At 42.5% G+C, this 25,447-nt stretch overlaps 1 protein-coding gene across 6 annotated transcripts in view; it reads right to left on the reverse strand.

Annotated features, from left to right (window-relative positions):
- Positions 1–25,447, reverse strand: part of myo6a (myosin VIa) — a 137,126-nt gene that overhangs the window by 14,782 nt on the left and 96,897 nt on the right. For 4 of the 6 annotated variants that reach the window (XM_084029910.1, XM_084029909.1, XM_084029908.1 and 1 more), the window contains exons 23-29: positions 22,542–22,671; positions 17,952–18,042; positions 13,949–14,099; positions 11,150–11,358; positions 7,805–7,883; positions 1,710–1,870; positions 882–920 (exon numbers count right to left, since the gene is read on the reverse strand). In XM_084029910.1, the coding sequence (XP_083886036.1) occupies positions 882–920; positions 1,710–1,870; positions 7,805–7,883; positions 11,150–11,358; positions 13,949–14,099; positions 17,952–18,042; positions 22,542–22,671 (860 nt within the window). The remainder of the gene's footprint in view (positions 1–881; positions 921–1,709; positions 1,871–7,804; positions 7,884–11,149; positions 11,359–13,948; positions 14,100–17,951; positions 18,043–22,541; positions 22,672–25,447) is intronic. The other 2 variants (XM_084029913.1, XM_084029912.1) reach the window with 1 other exon arrangement.

Genomic DNA, 25,447 nt, shown 5'->3' on the forward strand with positions numbered 1-25,447 from the left:
ACCCACTTGTGAAGATAAAGCTGAATTTCTCTATAATATAGAGAACTCCAACAGCAGCACACTTTCCTCCCTACTCTAGTTTTTTATTTTTTATTTTGTACATTTTCCTACAATTTAAACCCTGCATTTAGTTATAGTTATAAGTTATATTGGATTTTGGTGAGTATTATATTATATTATATATCACATACAAAACATTTAAAGAGCAACTTGGAACTAAATACACTTTTTGTGCATTTATGTATTCAAGCTAAAACAAGTCAAGTTGCTTTTTAATCAATTTATTCAAAATGATATGTGACTTCCTGCACAACAGCGGCCTCTGTGGCCACAGGTGGTAATTACAGGAACGGTTCAAATTATCGTCCATCGATCTGACCGGAGAGAATTAACATGTTTTCTGCTTGAATTCTTATTATTTATTTCATTATTCTAATATGAATTATTTTTTTTATAAAATTAGAATCTCTACATTACTTCCTAAGGTTTCACTTTTTCTCCAAAAACTCAATTCTCTACTTTAGGACTTAATTTACTAAACAACAAAAAGAGTACTAATCTCTGAAAAAATATGTAGAGCGATTCTCTTATAATCCTCAGAAGTTTGATAAAACCGGGCCCAGATCCCGTTTCTGGTGGAGACAATCACGTCAGTGCAACGATGACTTTGTTCAAACGTGGACAATTAATACTTCTTCTACTACAAATATGAAAGAAAGACCAGAGTGCGCTCTGTTAAACTGGTGCCACTGTTAGTTGGATACAGGGTTGTGCTCGGCTGGCAGATTGTTACAGCATGCAGGGGTTGGTTATGGTTTGAAAGGTCAAAGGGCAGGTGGGATGGGGGATTCAATTAAAGGGGTTAAATCGCCGGCTCTTACGCTGCTCTCTCTGGGGACGATGGAACTGAGGAGCCGTTACTGGGAGGAAAAAAAACAAGAAGAAGAAAATGGTTAAAGACAGGATGGAATGGAGACGCTTGTCTCTCCAGATGGATTTAAATAAATAAGAAAACTTGTCAAGAAGTTGTTGGAAAGAAGTCCAGGGGTGAACAAACTTCCAGTCTACAAAATGTCAAAGTGTGAAACAGGAAGTGCGACTGGTTTTCAGCCCTTCTGCTGCTGACAGACTGTGATCCATTATCCATGGTTTGCTCGGGCTTAAGCATCATAAAATATTCAGTGTTTTTTTTACTACAGCGAGTGAATGTTGAACCCACACGGAACATAATGTGAGTAAAGCACCACAGCAGATCCTTTTAAATGATTGGTGGGAGGCTGTCCTGCCAGTTTCCTGTCAAACTGGAGACCTGAACCCTGTCAGACCCTGGAACCTGACAAACATCCTGGACTGGGAAGCAGAAAGAGTTCACTCATTATTACATTCATCTTCTTCTCTAATGGGACAGTTAGTACTACAGATACGATAATAATGCACATAATAAGGCTACTGTGTTCATGTTGCCATAGAACGTGTAACCAAAAACACAGTCACGTCTGCTTACCAACCACACCTCCTGATCGGAGCCTAAATTCACTTCCAGGGTCTGGTTCAGTGGAAACAAAAGACCCCATGAAGGATTGTGAGCTTGGGAGCGGCCGCTCTTTCCCCCGTCACTAATGTATATCAGAACTAGGTATAAAAGTGAGACCGTGGGGCGGCTGATGCTGCTGCTGCGGCGGGACACGGACGTGGTAGCTCATGGTTACCTGCGCAGGCCGGCGTCTATCTGCACCTCCTCGGGGATGAGCTCCGACTCGCTCTGGGCGATCCTCAGAGCCAGCTCCCTGTCCCTCCTCTCCTGCTCCAGGACGGTCTGCCGAGACGCGTCCTCCTCCCGCTCCACCTGCAGCTGCACTTCCATCTCCTCCTGCACACACACACACACACACACACACACACACACACTTGACTGCCCGTCGCCCATCGTCTCTGCTGTTGTTAACATATGTTTCTGTGTGGAAGCGTCGGAGTGCAGTTGTCTACCATCTGCATGTGTGATGTTTCTGCCAGATCCAGTTCTGCTGCGTCCCCTTAAAGGAGCTTAAAGCTGCCTTAAAGCTCAGGACTTTGTAAAGTTCCCTTTCAGATCCATCTAACAACAAGCCAGCTGGTTACCTGACATGCAGACGTCTGGAGCTGCACCGCATCACAAAGTGTACCTCCACGCACTTTCATTTCAAGTTCACAACAACACGCTGTTTCGTCTCAAGGTGAGCTGTGATTGGCTGGTCACGCTGCTGCAAAACAACACACTTCTGTTGTAAACAGCGTTTAAATCCACTATGTGGGAGACACCCAACTTTGTTGTTGTTGATTATTTATCTGTCAGTCATCTATAATTATCTCCACCAGGCAGGTTATGTTTTGGGTTTGTTTGTCTGTTTGTCAGCAGGATTATAGAAAAGGCGACCGGCGTGATTTTCATGAAACGGCGAGGTTGCAGCACGGGCCAAGATAGGAAGCAATTACACTTTGGAGCAGATCCGAATGAGATGGTTACACGCATTACTGCCTAAATTCATTAACGCTCTCATATTGTAGAAAGTGAGATTTCCGTGTCTTTTTTGATTATAAAGCAGGTCTGGGTGCTATAAAAATACTGCTAGAATTCAGAAACGGTTGTGATATCGCCACCACAAGAAGTACGACTAAACTCTCCACTCTCACAGCGAGTCCCCGTCTCCGGTGACCCCGTGAAGACTGGAAACAGCTACCAATCAGAGCAGAGACTGATCGCAGTGAGAAGATAATCCAACCCAGTTGGAGGAAGAGAACCCAGAGACATGTAGAGTGTGTGTCTGACTCAGCAGAATCTGATGTTTGATGGATGTCTAGGCTGAAGAGAACATGCAGAATAAGCTCAACAAAGAAAAACACAATGGACTTGTGAAAGCAAACTCACTCTCTGGTTCTCAATGTGAGGATGTTCTACTTTTCTATGTTTCATATCATTTACAATCTGCATATCTTTAGGTTCTGGACAGTTGATCTGACCAAACGAGCAATTAGAAGATGACATTTTGGACTGATTGATTCACGGTTTTCTTGTCTCTGATAGATTAAACTGATGAACTGATATACAACAACAGACTGATTTTTAGCTGCAGATGCAGTGTAAACACCAAAAACAATCTAAGCTGAATGGACCAGAGGTCACGTGTTAGTATTCATGAAAGCAGAAGACACCGCTATGAACACATGGACTCCCCTCAACCTTCCTACTAACAGCAGATGAGGAGGTGCAGCGAGGGGGGTTCATCTCCTCCGCCCTGCTCGTTAGGAGGAAGGAGGGACGGCGAGTGAAGGGGTGAGGCTGAACCCGGGTGATTAATGCTCCCGTCTCCACCTTCCTTCATGAAACAACGGCTCCTTGACCGGCTCAGGAAGGACATGAAGAACGTTGTTACATGAAGTTCATCTTCATCTGAAACACTGAGGAGGTATCCAGTATTTAAGAAAGTAAAAGTGAGGTTTTGGCTTTCTGAGGAGAATATGTGTGCCCACGATTATTGGGCAACTATTATTGTACAGAATTATTATGCAACTAAAGTTAAGGAAAGTTGGAAGGAGAACTCAGCAGGATTTAGGAAAAGACGACGCAGCGCTCAGAGAATCCGACCGGACTTTCACTAAGCTATGTCATTATAATGCTGCTGATGATTGACAGCTGATGATCGGTACGGTGATTGACGTGCGTCTGCCCTGGAGAAACTACAATAATGGACTACAAAAAGCGTATCGTCCACTTTTCCCCATGTTGGTTTTATAAACAGCTGGTTCACTGACCGGATTCAGTCCAGCAGCTCCTCCTTCCTGTTTGACCGTTTGCTGTATGTTGGGTACCAGGATGTAACGTTACTATAACAACAGGTCTCTCTGTGTGTTGGGTACCAGGATGTAACGTTACTATAACAACAGGTCTCTCTGTGTGTTGGGTACCAGGATGTAACGTTAACAACAGGTCTCTCTGTGTGTTGGGTACCAGGATGTAACGTTACTATAACAACAGGTCTCTCTGTGTGTTGGGTACCAGGATGTAACGTTACTATAACAACAGGTCTCTCTGTGTGTTGGGTACCAGGATGTAACGTTACTATAACAACAGGTCTCTCTGTGTGTTGGGTACCAGGATGTAACGTTACTATAACAACAGGTCTCTCTGTGTGTTGGGTACCAGGATGTAACGTTACTATAACAACAGGTCTCTCTGTGTGTTCGGTACCAGGATGTAACGTTACTATAACAAGAGGTCTCTCTGTGTGTTGGGTACCAGGATGTAACGTTACTATAACAACAGGTCTCTCTGTGTGTTGGGTACCAGGATGTAACGTTACTATAACAACAGGTCTCTCTGTGTGTTCGGTACCAGGATGTAACGTTACTATAACAACAGGTCTCTCTGTGTGTTGGGTACCAGGATGTAACGTTACTATAACAACAGGTCTCTCTGTGTGTTGGGTACCAGGATGTAACGTTACTATAACAACAAGTCTCTCTGTGTGTTGGGTACCAGGATGTAACGTTACTATAACAACAGGTCTCTCTGTGTGTTCGGTACCAGGATGTAACGTTACTATAACAAGAGGTCTCTCTGTGTGTTGGGTACCAGGATGTAACGTTACTATAACAACAGGTCTCTCTGTGTGTTGGGTACCAGGATGTAACGTTACTATAACAACAGGTCTCTCTGTGTGTTGGGTACCAGGATGTAATGTTACTATAACAACAGGTCTCTCTGTGTGTTGGGTACCAGGATGTAACGTTACTATAATAACAGGGTGTGTTGTGCTACAGTAGTATCCTGGAGCCTCTAGTCTGCAGCAGAGACTATTAAGACCACTTCTCCTCCACACCTCCACATTTATATTGTATTGAAGCCGACTCAAGTGACATCACTTGAGGACATTCATCAGACTTCACTCAGCTCCCTGGAGAGACTAAAGGCTTCATACTAGCGTTTCACACTGTGCAGTAACATCTGCTCACTGATCATTTCTTTAAAGTACACTGTGAACAGTTGCTCTAATTAAAAACAGACAAACATACTTAAGACTGCTGTTTGACTTGCAAATGTTCAAACTACATCATTTATGAAATGCATCGCTCTTTTAGATCTGCACGGAAGCTTGTTGTGGGTTGGATTCCTGGACTCGTCGTGGATCAGGCAGTTACAGGCCATGATGGATCAGCAGAATCATGTCTTTGCTGAATGATTTCAACCCACCGGAATAAAAATACAGTTTGTAAAGTTATGGATATGAACTTTGGTCTCACGCCAACAATCTTTAAATAACAGCAAATGTCACTTCCAAATGCTTCACATTACATTTCGATTATAAAGAGAGAAATAAAATTCATGTCACTGCCCTTCGTTAAATCCAGAGCCCTGTTAAGAGTCGCTCATGAATATTTACGGGAGAGCGAGCGTGCTGAGAAGCCCGACAGCCGGGAGCTGGCGGAGGTGGAGAACATCGGTAGGTAACCCGGCCTGGGGCTCCGGGCCCCCGGCCAGCAGCTTTGATCTAAACGGCCACTCGCCACTAAAATCTGCACTTGATCCGAGCCGGGCGGGCGACCCCGGGGAACCACAGGAAGCAGCCGCAGCCACGGCAACAGATGGGCTGGACAGAGACACGCTGGATGATAAACATGAAAGCCTGTGAAGCGTGAAAGCCGCCATCTCGCTGCTCGGTCACACTAAGTGTTGCTGTTTGAAAGCAAGACTGATGCTGCAGGTTTCATTCAACCTGCTTTAGATATCGGTCACTGAGATGTCTGCCACCAAATCCGAATCCAGGAGAGACTTCCAGAGCCGGTGTCCCTGCAGTCTGGAGGGCATTCAACAGTCTGACATGCAGCAAGAAAACAAATGATTTAGCTGAGGAGTATACCATGAGCCCCTCGTTTTTAAACTTATATTCGTTTGTCATATTATTAAAAGTATGCTGAATGGTCAAAGTGAAGGTACTTTTTGCAGTGTACCCATGGATGTACAGACAACCATCACTGTATTACTTTGATATGGAAGAAAACCTAAAAACATGAGGATTCTCAGGCAAGTTTTGCAGTTAAACGTCTGTTTAGTGTGATTTGTAAGAATGAAAAGATTTCCTCAAAGTCTGAAAACCTAATTTTTCCATGATGACCAATAAGATCCACTGGTTTTCAGTGATGATGGATACTAGACCAGTTACTCTAGGATTACAATACACACTTGAAATGATTTCATCATTTTGTCTGATTTCTTCTTGTTCAAGAACATGTCAGGGTTTCAGGGCTTGATTTGTAGACCTGGATGAGAGGTCTTTATCTTTCTACACATTATTGTATTTTTCATCCTTACTTAAACTTCAAACCAATAGAATTGTAAATCCATCAAATTCAAGGTGTAACTCATATTTGTCGACGTGTGGGAAGTCAGATTCATCTCTAAGCTCCTTGCCCACTATTGTTTTGCATTTTTCTTAGTTACACGTTAAGTTACACGTTAAGCTGGACATTACCTGAACACGTTGAGTGTTTGAGTTTAGGATGATGACAAAAGGACAAAGTCACATGCGAGTTCAGAAAATCTGTTACACTGTGAAATAACTCGATTACACAAAGACCTCTTAAAGCAAATAGACCTGACGTTTGATCAAACTTACTCTAAGGTGTCACTTTCAAAATCTTTAACTTGCTAGACTTAATATTTACTTCACGTTACACGGTATCTACTTTTACTTTATAATCATACCAGTACTACATCAGCCTGCTCTATGAATCAGGCCTGTTTGCCCTGGAACTCTTCCATTCCTCATTTTTCTTTACTTTTCTCATATTAAATTACAGTCATTGATTATGTGTAGTTTTCGTCCCAGATTCAGATGTTTTTGGATTTAATGCAACGTACAATGTCTAATAAGCTCATTAACATCGACGCCCATCATGAATAAACACCCATGAATCCACTTAACATTGATAGAGGGAAAAACTATTCTTCTAAAACTTGCCTGGGAATATTCACGTTTCTAAGTTTTCTTCAATATCAAAATGACCCCGTGTTGCTTTCAAAGTGGACCTTGAATTATGAAGCTAGATTTGGTAACAGCTTGAAACCAGAATCCAGATGGATCCAGATCCAGTATGCTGCTGCTCGAGAGCTGCTCTGCCGATTATGTTCATCACATCCACCCGCGAGGCTTCAAACCTACAGTCCATAAACCACTGGGTGACATCACGATGACTACGTCCACTTATGTACGGTCTGTGACCCCAAAGGCACTGGCTTTTCCTGAGATATTTGCTTGATTTAAATAAGGTAAAAATGCTGACGTTTGATGCTAAATCAGCCCGTTCGATGTAAATGAGGAGTCATTGTGAGAACGGTCCTACCCACAGAGATCAGTGCTACCAGCCAGACCCATTTATAAGGTGTCCGCTCACACTCATTTACACTGAGATGCAGTGACAGTCGTGTCACGGAGGATAAATGAACAAATCTCCCCTATATATCATTTTTAGAAATAAAAGCATGAAAAGAAATTGATTAAAAAATATGATTATGATACAACCATATAATTCCATCCCTCTCCCTCTGCAAAAAGGGGAAAATGGCACTCAGCTGCACAGCGGCATGGCCGTGTTTGTGCTGTGGTATCATGAACAGATTTCATGACTCGGACCGTGAGACGGGGCAGATAGCAGCTGTGATGCACAATTCATGATTCAATCAGCAATCCATTCTCTGTGGATTCCCCCCTCGGTGTTAGAGATCCATCCAGTGAACCAAAACAACAAAAGCCAAAGACCCAACACCCACCTGCATCTTCCTCTCCTCCTCCTCCCTCCTCTTCCTCTCCTCCTCTTCCTGCTTCCTCTTCAGCTCCATCTCAGATTTCCTGTCGGAGGGAAGGAAGAGAAAGGGAAAGCGAGCCAGAGATAAAGGGGGAGAGAAAGAGGAGAAGATGAAGGGGACAGATGGGGAGTGAGACGAAGACAAATGGAATGCAGATGTATTATAGAGCAGTGACGGAGACAGACAGGGACGGAGGGAGAGAAAGAACATGAGATTAGTGCAGTGAATCTACCGTCAGCCTTCTTTTTCTCCAACTGGTAAAACAGTAAGACTCAGCGTTTCTCCATCAGCTGAATATATTTTGGTGTTTCACACAAATACATTTACAATTAAATGAAAACTGAAAGTAGGTTTTTAAATTCACTTTGCAAATATATATATATATATATATATATATATATATATATATATATATATATATATATAAACTTGGTGACCTTAAAGCAGCCTTTCTTGCTGCTTTGCAGAATAAAAGTATGTTGTATATATGTGTATAGATAGATACCAACGTACTGATGGAGGCAGCATCACACCAACAACCTCTGAGAGGTAAAACGACTGATTTTTTCAACAGTCTGGTGAAGAGAGCATAAATACTGGCTTGTTTCTGTCATGAAGGCCAGTCTTTATGACACGGTGAAGAGATGTAAATATTCTAAATACAACGGCCACTTTATCTGATACTGATTGTTTCAGGTGTTAGAAAAAGAAACATCCACAGCAGTACATTGCTTTGCTGCCGTGCTGCAACACTGAACTATCTGTCGGTAATACAACCTCGTACAGCCACACTGCAAAACATCACAACGATCCCTTTAAGGCACGTCTCGACCGGGATGAAGTCTTACTGCATGTGGTTAGAGAATAAAAACTCAAACAGCCTCCAGATCTGTTTCAGAGAACCTGGGTCTGCTGTCAGGTCACCAGCCATCCTTTATGTGTCCTAGTCTACTTCCTGACAGCAGGTACGTGGCCGGTGACGTTGTGAATCCTTCTAGATCTGCACACGGTTACAGCTAAAGAATGTCCTTTCCTGCCCAGATTGTGTGGGACATATTATTCACTCAGTTTTGAGCGTCTCAGTCCTCTCCTCTGCCTGGAAAGTCTTCTAGGAGGACTGATGGGGACCATCGTGTTCGTCACAAACCACTACCCTCTAATGTAAGACATTAGAGATGACGGCCTGGATTTTATAGTCCATTTTGCCTTCCCTTCAGTCTCCTCTTCTGGCAAGTCATGAACCCTCAGGATTCACCTCAAGGTCACAGACCGAAGGTCGCTGTTGGCACTCTGAGATGCGTTAAATAGGGCTGGGTTCAAATAATCGATTTACTGATTAAAATCAATCTTCAAGTTTGAAAAAGTATATTGTGACTCCTCCATAAATTATTGCACATATACTTACATATAGATTTGTATAGTCTCTGAATGACAAGGAATTAGAATTCTTACAATTGAACTACTAGAATGTTTCTTCAGGAAATGTCTTAATTTTGATTAATCAACCACATGATTAGACACTAGCTGGATGCATTCCATATACTGTATCTTAAGTGGGATGACAAATAAGTTGAGGAGGCTCTCCTGTAGACTTTGTCTTGTAAGTGTGGCTCTACTTAAACAACAGTGAGGATCACTGGACGAGTAGTAGTGAACCAAACATGGCGGGAGCGGCTCCACTGAAGGCCTAAAGGAAGATGTGTGGTTGCATTTCAGATTAAATACGATGAAGACAGAGAAGAGCTGGACAAAAGCAAAGCCTTGAAATATCCCTAACCGAATCGAGATTGAATCCCATTATGCATAAGGATGTAAATGTATGCAATAAGGACGCAGACGTCAGTCCTGGTGCTTTACATTCCTCGCTGATGACATCGCCCTTTCTTTCTTTTATTTGAGTCGATTCAGCTGATGTTTCTATTTCGAGCAGTTTGCCGTGTGCAGCAGCACAATCACCTTCAGTTCCTGCTTGAGCAGAGAGGACAAGCAGTCAGGGGAAAGGAGGAAATGTTGGTGCTCTGAAAGGTTTCATGTGAGCGCTTCACAGCAGCAACTAGGCACAGAACCAGGAAACAGTTTAAGGGCATAGTTTGGGTGCTGTGAAGTGGCGTTGATGGAGAAGCAGAGCAAAGTCCTGCTGTGGGCGTATTTCACACAACACAACAATCAATATCACTTTAAGTGTGTGCTATGTTTAGAGGATTCACACCACAGCACCTTGCTGTCAGACAGGCCTTCATGACAGCAACTGAAAACACTGTGTCGCTCTTTTCAAAAGGCACCAGACTCCATTGACAAAAACAATAATTTAAGCAAAATTATTGACTTGTTATATGAATCAACTCTTTTATCATTTCCAAACTTTATGAAGGTGTTACTGTTCAGAGAGGTGTTTGTGTTATTTAGCCTACCCTCGCTGATATAAAGGAGTGCACAAAATAATAGAAATGCAGTTAGAATAACACAATACAATTCAACAGCGTCACAAACTAGAGCCTCAAAAATTTAAAATAAATACTTCTACAGAACATTGTAATCCTGGCCTATAAACTTATTTTTTTAATTAAGTTTTTATTAAAAAGACATTAAGACTATAAAATCTCAAATTAATCTCCAACTTTACGGCGCAAGTAACAAACCAAGTTAGCAGCCAGTTTAACCCGTATCTAACATCACAGACACCGTGTCTACATTTTCAGATCTCCTAAATCAATCTGAGTCAAACTTAAAAAAACTCCAGAGGACCTTCACAAAGAGGACTGCGAGCTGCTGAAGCCCTGAATACATTCATTCTCTGGGCAGTCTGGTTCACCACAGCACAACCCCACAAACCCTGAATTAATTGAACTCATTCTGGTGTTTGAAACTTCTGTACCAATATGACATCAGCTGGCCTGATTTCTCCTGAAATGGTTTTTTCCTCATCCCTCAGAGGCGGTGACCTTTCACATCCTCGCGCTGTTAGGAAGGAGGTTCACTGGGGAACCTCGTTCTGCTGATGTACTCGTTGTAAATCACCCTGAACAGGAGCGTCAGCTAAACACAGAAGAAGGAAAACGGCAACAAGCGAGCCCGACAACACTTTACAGCTCGTATATAAAAATAACCCCTTTTGAAGCAGCGGCCTCATTATGTAAATCCTACAATGAGTGGACAGTGAGTGCATCTGTCCACTGCAGCGTTTCGCCGGGTCGAAACACGCCAACTTTTCAAAGTGCCTCTTCCTTTTTTTGGCTACGTACGGGAGAGGAAAACAAAAATGTTTCATGGAGTTAACAAGTCCTCCAGCCTGAACCCCCTCCCACTTACAGCCGCCTGTCCTCCTCCTCCTGCTTCCGGCGCTGCTCCTCCTCCTCCCTCCTCTTCTTCTCCCTCGCCATCTCCTCCTCGATGCGTTGGAGCCGCTCCCGCTCCTCCTCCTCCTTCTTCTTGTTCTGCATGGCGGTGAGCAGCTGCTCCGACCGGGTCACCAGGGCGCGGTACTCGTGGTCGATATCGATCCGGGTCATGATGGTGCACTGTCGGGACACACAATCAGAACCCACTCGTAAGGATGAGGTTATTTCCAAGAAATCATGATGATTAATGTACTACCTCTACCTTTACTTCGATGGCAGAGGCCCAGGGTTAGTTTTCTAATTTTCAAAAACTTTGAAAGACTCAGAATTCAGTCCCACAGCACCAATCCCATTACTCGTCACGTCAGGTCAGGTCTCAGTCATTCATGGATAATAAACCCCAGGAATATAACTCAACACTTCCAGGAGTGTTGTGATGTGCTGGCTCCCTGCACACCTATCTAAATATCCATGTATTCTCTGTGGGTCCACTTCCCCGGCTGCAGCCAGGATCCTGTTATTGGCATGAAGCCACGCTGCTGAAGTGTCCTTGAATAACACAGAGACGCCATCAGCTCCAATCGGGTACAGGTTGGACCTACTGTCTCCCCCGCTTCTACTCTCCCTAGATCACAGGAGTTCCCTCCGTGCACGACTCGGCTCACGTGTAGTTCACACTCAAATGAAACAGAGGGACTTTGGACTAAATGGGAATATTTGATGAGCAGTATTGCTGCTGTTATTGCGTTTGGCAGATGGACAGAAACAATCAGCTTCATGGTGACACTTTTAAAACAGTCACTTTCTTTGTCTCTCAGTCTCGTTTACTTTTGTCTCACAATACAACAGACATTAGCCGGGGACAGTTATGCACGTTTTTGATATTTGTGGCTGTAGAGACTGTGATTTCCATCAGTCGAGCAACAGAAAACTCATTTTTGTATTATTAACTATACATTGTTGAAGTCCTTATCAGACTTAAATTCACTGGTTCCTCTGAGAAGTGAATATTTGCAGATTTTTGTGTAATCAGATTCTCTTTGGATGTTGGACAAAACTAGACATTTAAAAATGTGTCCCTTCAACTCTGCGGACCTCATGATGACGTTGAGCTGCGAGCAGCCCGTTAGCGTTCTGTCATCCAGTCCACATTGATTCCTGGGAGCTGATTGGACAGCGACTCGCTAACCTTCACCAGGCTGAATTTACTGAACCAACATAGTTTTCATGTCGCCTCCGTGAGAAGAATTGATTCATGGATTTTATATCTGAGGAGAATCTGCCTAAAGTGAAACAGGCGGCATGATCAATTAATACAGAGAGCTGCAGGAATGAGTCCGAAACAACGTGTCAGCATTTAGAACTTCCCGTTCCTCCGTGTGGTTTTTGGTTAGATGCCTGAAATAAGTCATTCTACGGAGAGCCCCGAAGATATTTAAAGACAAAACCCACCCGGCTACCACCTGTTCACCCTGCTGCTGCCTGGCAAGAAACATGGTATGAGCTGCAGAACCACCTGACTCCAGAGCAGCTTCTTTCCTCAGGCTGTGAGACTCAGAAATACATCCTGAACCCTTCATGGAATACAGGTTGGATTCTTTTTAGTCTTGTGGAGCAAATGGGACGACAAACCAAGTTTAGTTTTGCAAAAAATATAATGGATAATAAATAAGTCTGTGTTTAACATAAGTGCTATGGTTTCAAGTTTGTATCGACTAACTTGTATAATTGGCTGTTATCCAGCAAAACGAGGCGGCGAGCACACGTACATCTTTTCAAACAAGATTATTTCCTGTAGAATCTGTAGCCGTCAGCTGTAATCAGCACCAGGAATCCAGATATCTTTGAGGAGGTTTGTGTGGATGTCAGAGATCGTAACGTCTCCAGCGGAGCTTTTAAACAAACAATCGCTTGGAGAGCGTCAGGAATCTCACAGGTCACTGTCACCGATGTTCAGGTGTCAGCAGAGCTGGTGTAAACCTGAGGGAGGGAACGAGTTGCCGTCTCGCGGGTCGATGAATATTCATACGCATCTGCTGTCACGGCAACCTTTTCCCTCCGACTCCACAACAAGCCTGCGGGGGCGGGGTTTGATGTGACAGGAGCGTCTCAGCCCTGCCGAGTCCCTCGACCAGAGTTTGTCCTCCTAATCCCGATACTGTATTTAGTGTGTTGAGCACCTGTCACACTCACACCTCAAAGTCTCTGGTAACGAAGCAGCAGGGAAGATATAGAAGACGGCCATGCTGAATTATGAACATTAAACTAGTGTAGGACATTAAAGATTCATGACATTCATAGGCAACACTCAGGAAGCACACCAGTTCAACAGCAAACACCAGTTTCAATTCATCAGTCTGGGCAAATGGATCCGGAAAAATTTCAAAACGCTTTGGCTCAAACTATCCACATGGGATGTTCTATATACCGTAGAAGAACTGGAAGAACATCACAAGCTGTACTTAGCGGTCGGTATACGTTTAAATTCCTGGGGATGAAATCTGCTGTCAGTGCTGCAAACAGGGACTTAAAGCTCCAGCTGTGTGTCACCCTGCACCAGCGTGTGGTTTCATTTCATGCTGCCCATCTTTCACTGAGGGAGGCGGCGCTCACGTCAAAGCAGGGGAAATCCTATTTTTGAAACAAAACTCCTCACATGTACGCGTCCGTCAGAGCCGACAGCAACAAAGAGCTTCCCCCGAAGGATACGGAGGATCCTGTTATCATTCTGTATCATTCAGAGCCGTCAAAGCAGCCAAACCTCACTCACCTTGATTTTGACCATCAGGGCGTCAATGGCGGTGTCCAGATCCTGGATCTGCTTGCTCATCTCCTGTTTGCCCTCCTTCAGCCCGGCCACCACCTCGTTGAAGCGGTCCATCCTCTTCTTCAGGTTACGCACCTTCACCAAGCCGTCGATACTAAAACACACAATAAGTTTTACATTTAAACTGTTCATGTTGCATAAAGTAGGGGTTATATATTTTAAGTAAGGCAGTCAAGGTTTAGTCTCTAGTATGGCTCAAGATGCCAAAACACCGGATCCTACACTGTAACCATTAGTTTTATTAGCATTCACATTCATTTCCTTTTGAAATATATCTGCTGAGGTGACAAAAATGTTGTCATAATAATTCTATATTATATATAAATAATGACCAACTATTCATTATATTCAAATCAGTAATAAAGTAAGAAATAAATGAAAAAAAATAGGAAAAGAAAACTGCTGTTCTAGACTTAATTAGCTGAGTTTCAACTTCAAATATATGGGGGGAAAAACCCTAAAAAACTCACACCCATGCCAAAATGTACTCCATATGTGGTGACCCAGCCAAAATGATCGCTTAATTAAAATGAAAGAGCCAAAAGTTTCCCTTGAGAAGGAGAATTAAACAATATCCTCACTGGTACCCAACACTGAAACACGGGACTCTCCTCGACAATGTAACATTATATAGGTTTGAGGTCTCAGCTGAGAAACTTCTGTCCATTTGAAGACGGATTCCAAATACTAATAATAATACCCATGAGCCTCGGTTGCCGTTGATATGGAGATGAGGCAGTATAGTTGCTGAATTCATCCAAAATATAATGCAATCATCATAATTTCTGACTCTACAAGTCGGTGGTGGTGTCTGTATCTGCAGAGAAAAATGCTAGCGAGGCTAAAAGTCAAGCAAACAAAGCTCCTTCCAAACAAGAGTGGCTTCCACTGGCGAGCACCGTAGCCCTCTTTGAGCCGGGGGCGGGGCAAACTCTGAATGATGTGTTTCCAAACTACACCTGACAAATCCTACTCACTGTGCCTTTAATGCAAAGCTGCAAATAGAAGAGAATAGATAAAATGTGCAACGGATGGAGCAAAATCGTCAAATAAATGAAGATTGGGTCATGTGCATCTTGCACAAGTTGAAATATTCCAAGTGACAAACGAATCATGTGTCTCGAAAGCCTATCAGAGTTGAGATCGTCGTCCTGAGGTCACTGAATCAGAAATGGAGGAAACAAATGTTGTCTCCTATGTCTGTGGTCCCTCCAGAGACCAGACCAGACTACTATTCATGTCTAGAAGCATTTTAACAGTAGTTATCTTGTGGTCTTGCAGACAGACCTAACAAAGCATGACTTCAGACTTTTTACTGATCACCATCATTATGGAGTTATTTCAGCATCCTTTTTAACTGGTTATTGATATTAAATCAGCTAAATAGTTAATTCTGGGTTCATCCAGCTCACGTAAACCACCAACGTGTGTCTTGTTAGATCCAGTGAATCCAGCTTGTTGAAATTCACCGAGCACCTCTGGATGATATCATGAACTCAGACAAGCGCTGCAGAAATGCTTCATGTAAGATTGTCTGTCAGAATAATTAAAGGGACATGTTTCCTGCTGGAACCAGGAGCTCATCCAGATTCATAACTCTATTAGGCCCCTACCTGGTCAGCTCTGACACCGTTAATAACGACACCCTTCTGTTATGAGCCCAACCAAGATAATCCCGATGACAACATCCTGATATTAGACTTCATAAAGCTCCCTCCAGACCCAAACAAGACATATTTTCACTGGCTGTTCTTCATAAAACAGTGTTGACCAGCCAGGAAATTGGAAGGAAGGAACATTATTCTGACTTCGAGTCAAGACCTTAAAGTTTTCAAAGACACGAACACGTCAGGCTGAACTTTGGGGAAATGTGCATTAATGATGAGCCTTGTGGACTTATATTATTGGATGCCACAGCACAGCTATAAACTAATCATCGTGTCCACCTGATTTGAATGTGGTTCATGGAGAGGAGATCCTCGGCCCAGCACCAGATGTACACAAAGGGGAACGAAGTGTCATTTTAAGAGAAAACAACTGGGTTTCAAACCCAAATTCAAATCTATTCCAGCTCAATAACAGGGTGGGAAACTGCAGCAACCAGTAATAAGCAATGAGTTCACATATAAGTGAGTCATCTACTCTCCCTGCTCTGTTGTAGACATCCTGAATTACACCTCCAATAATGTCTTACTTGATAACTAATTAGGTTTGGTAATGACTCAAGTTCTCACGATCCTCCAAACTGTCTGATCAATCCGATGTTCATTTCAGCCACACTCTGATTAACTGCTGTTGCTGCAGGAAAGAGCATTTTCAAAAAACCTATTAAAGCACTTATTACCGCCATGTTTGTAGTCCTGATGTGGTTGGAGTTAAATCACATAGAGTGTAAGCGTTGCTTTCTGTCCATGATGTTGAAGATAAAACTATTCTGCAGCCCAAAAAACATGTGATTTCAGGGAGATTATGGATGTAGAAGGCGAGAGTAACGTGAGCGATGGAAGCACCTGAAGGCATCATTGCTTTATCGGTCTTTTCTTTGGATTTTTTCTGTCTTTACTATAACCTGATCCTGGAGCAGCAGACAACACAAGTGAGTGAACAGCTTCAGAGATCTTGTTTGTGTTGACCTCCGGTGAAGAACGCCGCGGCTGTGTGGTCTGAAGTGTACTTATATAGCGATGCAAACATTATCTCAGTGTTTCACATGAGTCAGTGTGAGACCTTCATCATGGTCTGTTAACTCTCCACAGCTAACAAAGGCATAGAGACGCCTGGACATAGCTTGGTCCTTCGTTAGCACTGCTGGGGTCAAGGAAAAATAAAAGACAATATGGAACAACAAAGTAAAAAAATGATTAATAATGATGATAAATAATGACTTGTTCAGGGCTGAAAACAAGAAGTGGATTTTCCTTTGGACTTGGTCACGATTTAACTGATTTGCAAAACAACTTAATGCCTCATCGGCTTCTGCTGAGTGTAATTTTGTCACTCATGTCGTTTAACTAAATCCATCTCCACCTCAGTCATTAATACTGTAATCACATGTATCTTCAGCAGCACACATTAACACAATCACACAGCCGGTTAGCATGGAGCAGCAGGTTGCCAGATCAGACAGATACCCCCTGCAGAGGAAAAGAAAATCCCTTCTTCTCCTACATACTGCATCTCTTCCTCCCACCTGCCCCCCCAGGTGTGTGTGTGTGTGTGTGTGTGTGTGAGAGAGAGAGAGAGGGAGTGCATGGCAGATTGACACTGCTGAGGCATGAAAGTGGAAGATGATGATAAAGAAAAAGAAGAGGATCAAGATGGAGATGAGGGAGTGAAGGAGGAAGAGAGAAAGGAGATGAGCATAATGGAAGAGGAAAGGAAGGGAACGATGGCAGAAGGGAAGGTGGGGAGGAGGAAGAAGAGGAGGAGGGACTATAAGCAAAAGAAGAGAGGGAAACAGGAGAGAAGGAGAGAGCTGCAAGCAGAGTTTGCGGATTGAGGATTGACCGAAGAAAAGATGAAGATAAAGCTAGATAAAGTATGCAGGGGCAGGACATGTTGAGGAAAAGAGGGAAGAAAGTAGAGGGCAAGAAAGAGAAGGAGGAGAGGAAGGACAGAAAGTAAGCTGAGAGGAAGAGGAATGGGAGGAAGAATACAAATGGGGGAAAGGAAAGAATCGGATGGGAAGAAAAGAGGTGGAAGAAGGGTAGAAAAACAAGAGAGAGGACAGGAAGGAAGGAGAAAGACAAAGGGGGAGAGAAAAGGAATGATTAAGAAATAACTGGAGGGGAGAAAAGAGAGAAAGAAGAAACAGAAAGGAGAAGAAAGAAGGAAAGAAGGAGGAGGTGGATGAAGTAAAATGGAAAAAGGTAAGGGGAAGAAGAAGAAGAAGAAGAAGGAAAAGCGATGAAGAAGAAGTTGAAGAAGAAGAAAAGCAGAAACCCACCGAGGCTTGTGCTTCTTCCTGCAGAGCCACATCCGAACCGTCTTCTGCATCTCGATACAGGCGCTGGTCCGGTACAGAATCTTGTTCTTCACTGCAAGAAACAGAAGGAACAGAAGTCAAACTACGTCCTGCAATCGTAACCTCTAAGACCAAACAGTTTAAATATGGGGATGACATCACACATCAGTGTCTCCTGGAAGGGATCCATAGTGTTACTTATAAATGAGGGCAAACAGCCATGTACATTTTTCTGGAATGAGGTCGGTTTTTCTAAAGCAAATGAAGACAGTAAACTGTACTTGTACCGTTTACAACCCTGACGAAGGCAGTGCAGATCTTTTGTTCCTAACTTTCACAATAAAAGCCCAAGACATAATATGCGCAAGCGAGTGTTTCAAATGTTTGTGTCATTTGTTCACTACGCCACCGGTGTATGAAGAACTATGGTGCCCCTGAACTTCTCATCTACATGTTGGAAGCTTTGCACTTGATCTGCTGCAATGAGATGTCCACAACGTCTGGGATGTTGTGTAATCTCATCCTGAGGTGGGACTTTAAAACCTTCTGGGGACAGGGACCTCTGCCAGGGCTACTCTCTCCTTCAGCCAAAAACCCTGCCAAGTGATGATCCACTAATCGATCAATCTTTGGCAGGCAGTGCTCTGGCACCATTATGGACCGTCTGCTTACCAAAGAAGTTCAATCAGTGACCACTTCCCCCAGTGACTCCATGCAGGTGGAAACCAGAGTGGGGCTCAGAGAAGGTCCTGTGAGTGGTGCAGTATGAATCTGACCAAGCTGTTTTTAATGTACATTTATTATCAGTTCTTCATTTTCTACAATTCATTTGAATGCCTAAATTGTTTAAAAATTTAATTTTAAGACATGTATAGAAATAGGAGTGGAACGGTCGCTCACACACTCTGATCACAAAGTAGGAAACTACACGGATATTGTCAGATGAGTGACCACTTTGGTCAGATAATTTTCTGTAACACGTGTAGCATGACAGCATGGGGGAATCACTAAGCTGGCAATTTAACTGGCGCAGAGCTAGCTAGCGTGCTAATTTCACTATGCTTCCATGCTACACTGGTTACAGAAAATAAGCCAAGCAGCGCTAATAGCGGTCTCATAGTCCCCTCGACTCCAGAGCAGGACAAGCTACCTAGCTAACAAGCTAACTAGCCATACATCCAGAGCTGCGACAACACTTCACAGCCTCATGGACACGTGTCATCGCCATGACAACTACAATCACCATTTTCCTTTGTACTCGTCAAATGTCCACTACAAACCATTCAAGTCTGTTGTGCCCCTGTTCTACTTCTACAGCGCCCCCTTGCCATAGATGAAGGTACTTGTGATCCTGACTGATTGTTCTGGGTCACGAATCAGGAAAAGCTTTTTGAAATGGGACAGCCTTGTCGCCTCCGATTTGATTTCAGTCGCCGAACATGGACACATCTATTAACTGTCATTCTGTATTCTTTAATTGCTTTCATACACTAATAAGGTTGAAATTATGTTATGTTTATGTTAACATTATTTATAATTTTCTTTACGTATTGTGATGATGATATCGTGATTCAACATCATCGCTTTCCAAGTCTGGTGACAGATGCTTTTTTTTGTTGTTGTTGTTGTGCGATCGAAGAGAAAACTATAGGGAGATGAAAAGAAGAAGGGAGAGATGGAAAGATAAAAGCTGTAAGATAAATAGAGACGCATATCGATAACGCTACTTGGGGCCAAAATCATTTCATCTCGTTACGGCCTCAGAATATCTAATGTCTTCCCCATCAATAACTGCACCGAAGTAATGACTTTGCATTTACTGAACTCAAGCTGGTTACACTTTAAAAATCCAATGCTGCTGGGACATTAGAAGCCTTGAAGATCGCAAATATTTATTTCATTTTTAATGCGATATGATGACATGCTTTGGCAGCACTTGCTTCTGTTCAGTTCCTGCCAATGAAGCTTATTTTTGATTTGATCGATAAAGAGAACAGAGGATGGGAGGCAGAGATAGTGAAGAGAGCGATAGATTGGCAGATACGATGGCAGATACGACGAGAGACGGACAGAAAGTAGTGCAAACAAATTGAGCGTTTGGGAGAAATGGAGGCCGACGTAAACAGTGTGATAGCGGTCTGTGGTGACTGATGTGAACTCTCTGCAGGGATGAACATGAGCTGGCGGCAGACATGCCGAGGCCCCACATTAGTAACGGAGTCCGTCTCTGCTGCACAGCACAGCGGCCCCTGGTTGGCTGGTTCACACCGGTGCACTCCGGCCGCGAGGCCCCGGGTGTTTGGGTGAGTCAGCTGTGCACAATGAGCCCTCTCGTGTTTGCATGATCGGGTTTCCAACATGTCTGGGACGGTGGAGGAGGAAATGTACTGAAAGTGACGGCAGAGAGGAGCGACGTGTAGAAAAGCAAGGAGGATGTTCTTTCACATCGTAGTTGGGTTGGTCTGGTCTAGACCAAAGGGGACACGTTTACACAGTGTCTACTTTCACATGCACACTCACATCCCACTATTATTCAGAATACCACAGTGTTCCTCATTATATTCAGAAGAAGACGTGTGTGAAATTATTCAGGGTTTAGCAGCATTCTTTATAGCACATTTACATTATGCGTCTCAACTGGGGTTGTGACATCACTTTGCCTGTTCAACACAAACCAACTGGACAGCAGTAAGTAATGTAATAAGTAATGCATGGCCACGAGAAAAGAAGGAGAAACACCTGCGTTAATCATCATGAGGGACGTTGAACATGAACAAATATCACAAGTCCAAAGTATCTGAATGTAACAAGCTGCTGCTGCCGCTCTACATTTCCATGTCCAGATGTGATAAACAACGTTAGGACATCGACCCGTCAAACACAACATATTGTAATAAGAGCGGGAATACGTACAGCTGCATGTAGTGGAATATTCATTTTCATCAGCCGTGTAAAGACATTAGTGGGACTAGTGTCTTTTTATCTGAATAAGGACCAAAAGGTGAATATTTGGTGCATGTAAACGTTCTCATTGATGCTTTCAGTTCAAGGTCCGGTTCCTGTTCACACTGACTTGAACTAAGAGGATGACGTCATACAGACTGACTGATACCTCATCATCCTGCATCCCCTGAGTTGAATCAAACCAAACTGACTGACTTAATGCACCAGGTTATGTAACGTACAGTAAAACAAAGATGTCTTGGAGTTTTCCCCCCAGAATACTCCTGCTTATTCTATAGTTTAGATTTATTCTGAGAGAGTACTTTGCCGACATTTTCCTCACGACGGCTAAACAGTTAATCAAACGTATTGCTTTCCCACAACTAAATGGATGATCGACTGAGATATTGATGTTTAAAATGCTCTACTCAGGAAAAACTCTGCTGCATATTAAATCAAGCGCTTCCTCAACTAAAAGCCAGCCATAACAGGAAGATCCAGATGTGTTGGTGAAAAACTGCAGTACAGAGCAGGAGAGGAATATAAGCTACTGTATTCTTAATACATGATAAATGTACAGAATTCAGGGAGAGGAGTTCCTTATTTTGATGAAGTGATGAGTTAATGAGCAGGAATGTAGAACAACATGGAAGTGAAAGTCACGGAACAATTTGGTTGAAAGTCACCGGTTAACACGGTCACTGTTTAATCTGAAACCCCTGCTGCTCTGAAGCGGCCGTGATGCTGAATCCTGTAGAACTCGAGTCTGTTGTTCAAATATCGATATATAGAGACATAGAGATGCTGGTGAACGTTTTAATTACATTTTTAAAGCTTCTAACCTATCTGGGGCAAAATGACACTTGTATGTATGATGGCGTCAGCTGGAAAAGGTCTACAGCCTCAACGTGCACACTCTTCAGGACATCATCACATACAGGCGTGCACAGCTTAATATTTATTTAGGACCGCCCCCATCAGCTAATAACAAACATTTTCTTCACAATCCTGTTCCCCTTAAAACTTTCCCACTTTCCAAACTCTTGAATATCCCTGAATATTGTTTTTTAGCTTCTCCTCCACGTCTGTCTACAAATTCCTCTCTGCGTGATGCATCCTGATTTCCAAACGTGTTACCGCTCATCCAAATATGATATTGCACAATGTTCAGCGCGCTGCGTGACACGATGGCAGCAGCTGCTTCCCTTCACATCAGGTGACACAAATTGGGAATATATAGAGATTCACATGCAGGCGGTCGGTGGAGAGTGTTCTCTGGAGGGCTGCGCCGCATCAAATCAATTCAATCCAATGTAATGCAAAAAAGTGAAGGTATAAAAAACACATTACTACTTTGCAGTTAAATATTTAACGCTTATTTTAATGCAAGTGGAAATATAACCGTTAATAATGCTGGATACAGTTTTTTTTCAGCCTACTAACTCCGACTAACCATCATAGATGTTTTTGTTTTTAACTAATGTTGAATTTTCAAGCAACTGTTTGTATACGTTTTATGTGCTCCTGATTTTACTCTGTAGCGCTTTGTGATTTTTAAATGAAAAGAGCCTTATAAATAAAATGCATTATCATAGATGTCAATGAGTTGTGTGAACACATGCTGCTTACGTTTGATGACGGACAGAGCGCACCACTGGACCTTCTTCCAGCGGCTGTGGATGAGCCACGTGTTGACCTTCTTCACCAGCTCTGCCAGGTGGTCCGGGTCCGACTTCATGATCTGGTCAAACTCTGCAAACTGAAACGGAGCGGAGAGGTTTGCACTGTCAGCAGGAAGTGTCTGTCTTCTAATGCCTGAGACTGAATAATGTTGATAAAACGCAGGCGGAGGAAGTTTGGAAAGCCAGTGAGGCCCATCCGAGACGTGACTTATTATATCGACACCATAGATGGAAAAATGTTTTGCTGACTTTATGAAAAGCAGCTGCATCACAGCAATGTAACAGCTCTACTAATGTCCTTACATTCACTGCAGACAAGTGTAATTATAGAAACAGGGACACAAACAAGCATTCATTCCCCATGGAGAGGCAAATCTCAGCCCCGTCTCGGACCAGCTGGACACCGGGCAGCTTTAATCTCACAAAAAACATTTCTTCTATTTATTTGGTTTCTGGTTTGTTTACAACAACTTTCTTCTTCATTTTATCCTAGCTTTTTATTCCATTTCTGTTAAGTACTTTGTGAGAGTAGAGTCAAGTAATTAGCATTATGAATGCAATTTTCTGGATAGAAGATATTGGAAAAAAAGCTATATTATTTTATTTAATTATCCAATCATTGTATTTCCTTGAACATTTTTGTTCTGTTATATTTGTGACTTTAATCTCAGTGTTTTCTTAGAATATGAATCCCTCTTCCCCAGATCCTTAATTCATTCATTACTTTCTTAACTAGAATGGCCCTAATTCACCGTCGTAGTCAGCCTTACAATATAATAATCATTTATAATGATAAAAAATCAAGTTTTCTCATCAATATTATCATATAAAAATCATCTGCAGACCTGCTCAATGATAGTTTATTACTAAACTATAATCCTGTACAGTCCAGATGTTGTTATTTCTAAGTTTATACCGTCAAAGTTATATGGATTAATATCTATTTGTGAAAATACATTCAATATTTCACTAAAGGTAAAGAGGCCAGAAGCAGAAAGGTTCACAGTTATTTGAGCTACTCAGTTTTCTCTTCATCATTCATGCATCTTTTATTAAAAGAATCATACGAGTGCGGCTGAATGCTTTGGAACACTACAACTCATTTAAAAGTCTACTCTGAGGTAGTGCGGCTCATATTTGTTGTGTTGTGATCGTGGCCTCTTGAAACCTCTGACTTCCAAACTTGGAGAGTCTCCTGCTGCCTTAATAATGAAACACAGCGCTGAGCTTTACCAAGCTGGATTTCTGTGGTGGGCAGCTGGCCCTCAAGTATCAGATGTATTCATCACGTTAACAGCTAGAAAGCCTCTGAGCAGCATTTATTAGGACTTCGACTGTGGTATGACACATGAGCTAAAACCTAATACCTGCTGTAAACTCCAAATGGATTTGGCTCCTCGCAGGCTACATCACCTTTATATAAGTACCGTGTACCAATTTCCCATTGTATATGCTTCTTTTGGGCCGGATAATTAGACAATTTGGTATATTCTATCACTGTTACGCAGACGACACTCAGCTTTACATTTCAGTAAAACCAAATGACTTCAGCAACTTAGACAACTTTCACAACTGCTTTTCTGCTATGTATGACTGGATGTCGGTCAATATTCTTAAGCTAAACTCACTAAAATTAAGTGTCTTATAATTTGGCCTAAAAATACCTCTACATATAACACATCTTGAATTTTGTGGTTTTTCGCAACTAGTGAACAGAAGTGGTATTTGAACAGTATTTGTAGTGCAGAGGAGCAACGGGTGGATCTGACGAACACAAGCAGCAGCCTGCACCCGAGAAGCAACCTTGCTGGATCTGGATCCATCTGGATTCTGGTGTGAAGCTGCTAACAAATCAGCTTCATAATTCTAGGTCAACTTTACAGCTAAGTCATCTTAGTAGCTAACTGCACTGGCAGTGTAGTAGCAATGGTAGCGAGGCTGGCTTGCTTCGCAGTGATAGAATTGTTCACCAATTGTTGAATTGTTAAATGCTGTATTTTAGTGTATTTTCATCAGATGCATAGTAACAGTTGGAGACAAAGAGTAGGAGAAGACCTTCACTTGTATCATTGTCTATGGTATCTTGATTTTAATGGCAATATTGCCAATTTTTTACTAGGGGGAGGATACTTTTTTCTTAATAGTTGTCTTTAATGGTAATATATTTTAGTTTTATCTCCTGCTACCTTTCAAATGAGACTAGATATATGTATACAAGGCTTATGTTTGAGGAGGTGTACCAGGTTAATCTGGGTAATATTATCATTGGTGTTTTTACTGAGGGGTAGGACTTATGATGTGAAGTGTGTTGTGTTTGTATGCATTTGAGATTTTTATTTTTTGTGTGCACTTTGCATCTGGAAACCATGCTGTTCTCTTTTTGTCTTGGTATGCTGATGTTAAGGTCAAAGAATTTGTAACTTTGTAAAGAGATGCTATGTAAATCAAGTTTATTATTATTATTATTATGTGACGTTACGCCTCTCCTGGAGGTGCCTCCTTGATGCTTCTCCACTCCAGGGACGTGAGGAGTAATGAAAGTGTCCCAGTTCAGCCAACAGGCAAAACTTGTATTAATTAGTTCCTCGGAGCTACTTTCACAGTGTCAGATGCAGTTGGTCCTCTGAAACAAACGCTTCCACAAAGCCCACCCAGGAAACCACATAACCCAAACACAATAAATTATTCATCTGGTGGAGGGATACAAACCTCATCTGTTGGCTTTGTTTCAGTCGGAAAAAAAAAAAATCTAATTTCACCTCACCTCAGTAGACAAAATGACTAATGCGCTTTTGTTGTTCTTTGGGGGAACAATACCAATATTAGCTGGAGAGACAGGAGAATAGAACAGGA

Source organism: Eutrigla gurnardus (genome assembly GCF_963514095.1).
Source record: "Eutrigla gurnardus genome assembly, chromosome: 16".
Classification (NCBI taxonomy): Eukaryota; Metazoa; Chordata; class Actinopteri; order Perciformes; family Triglidae; genus Eutrigla; species Eutrigla gurnardus.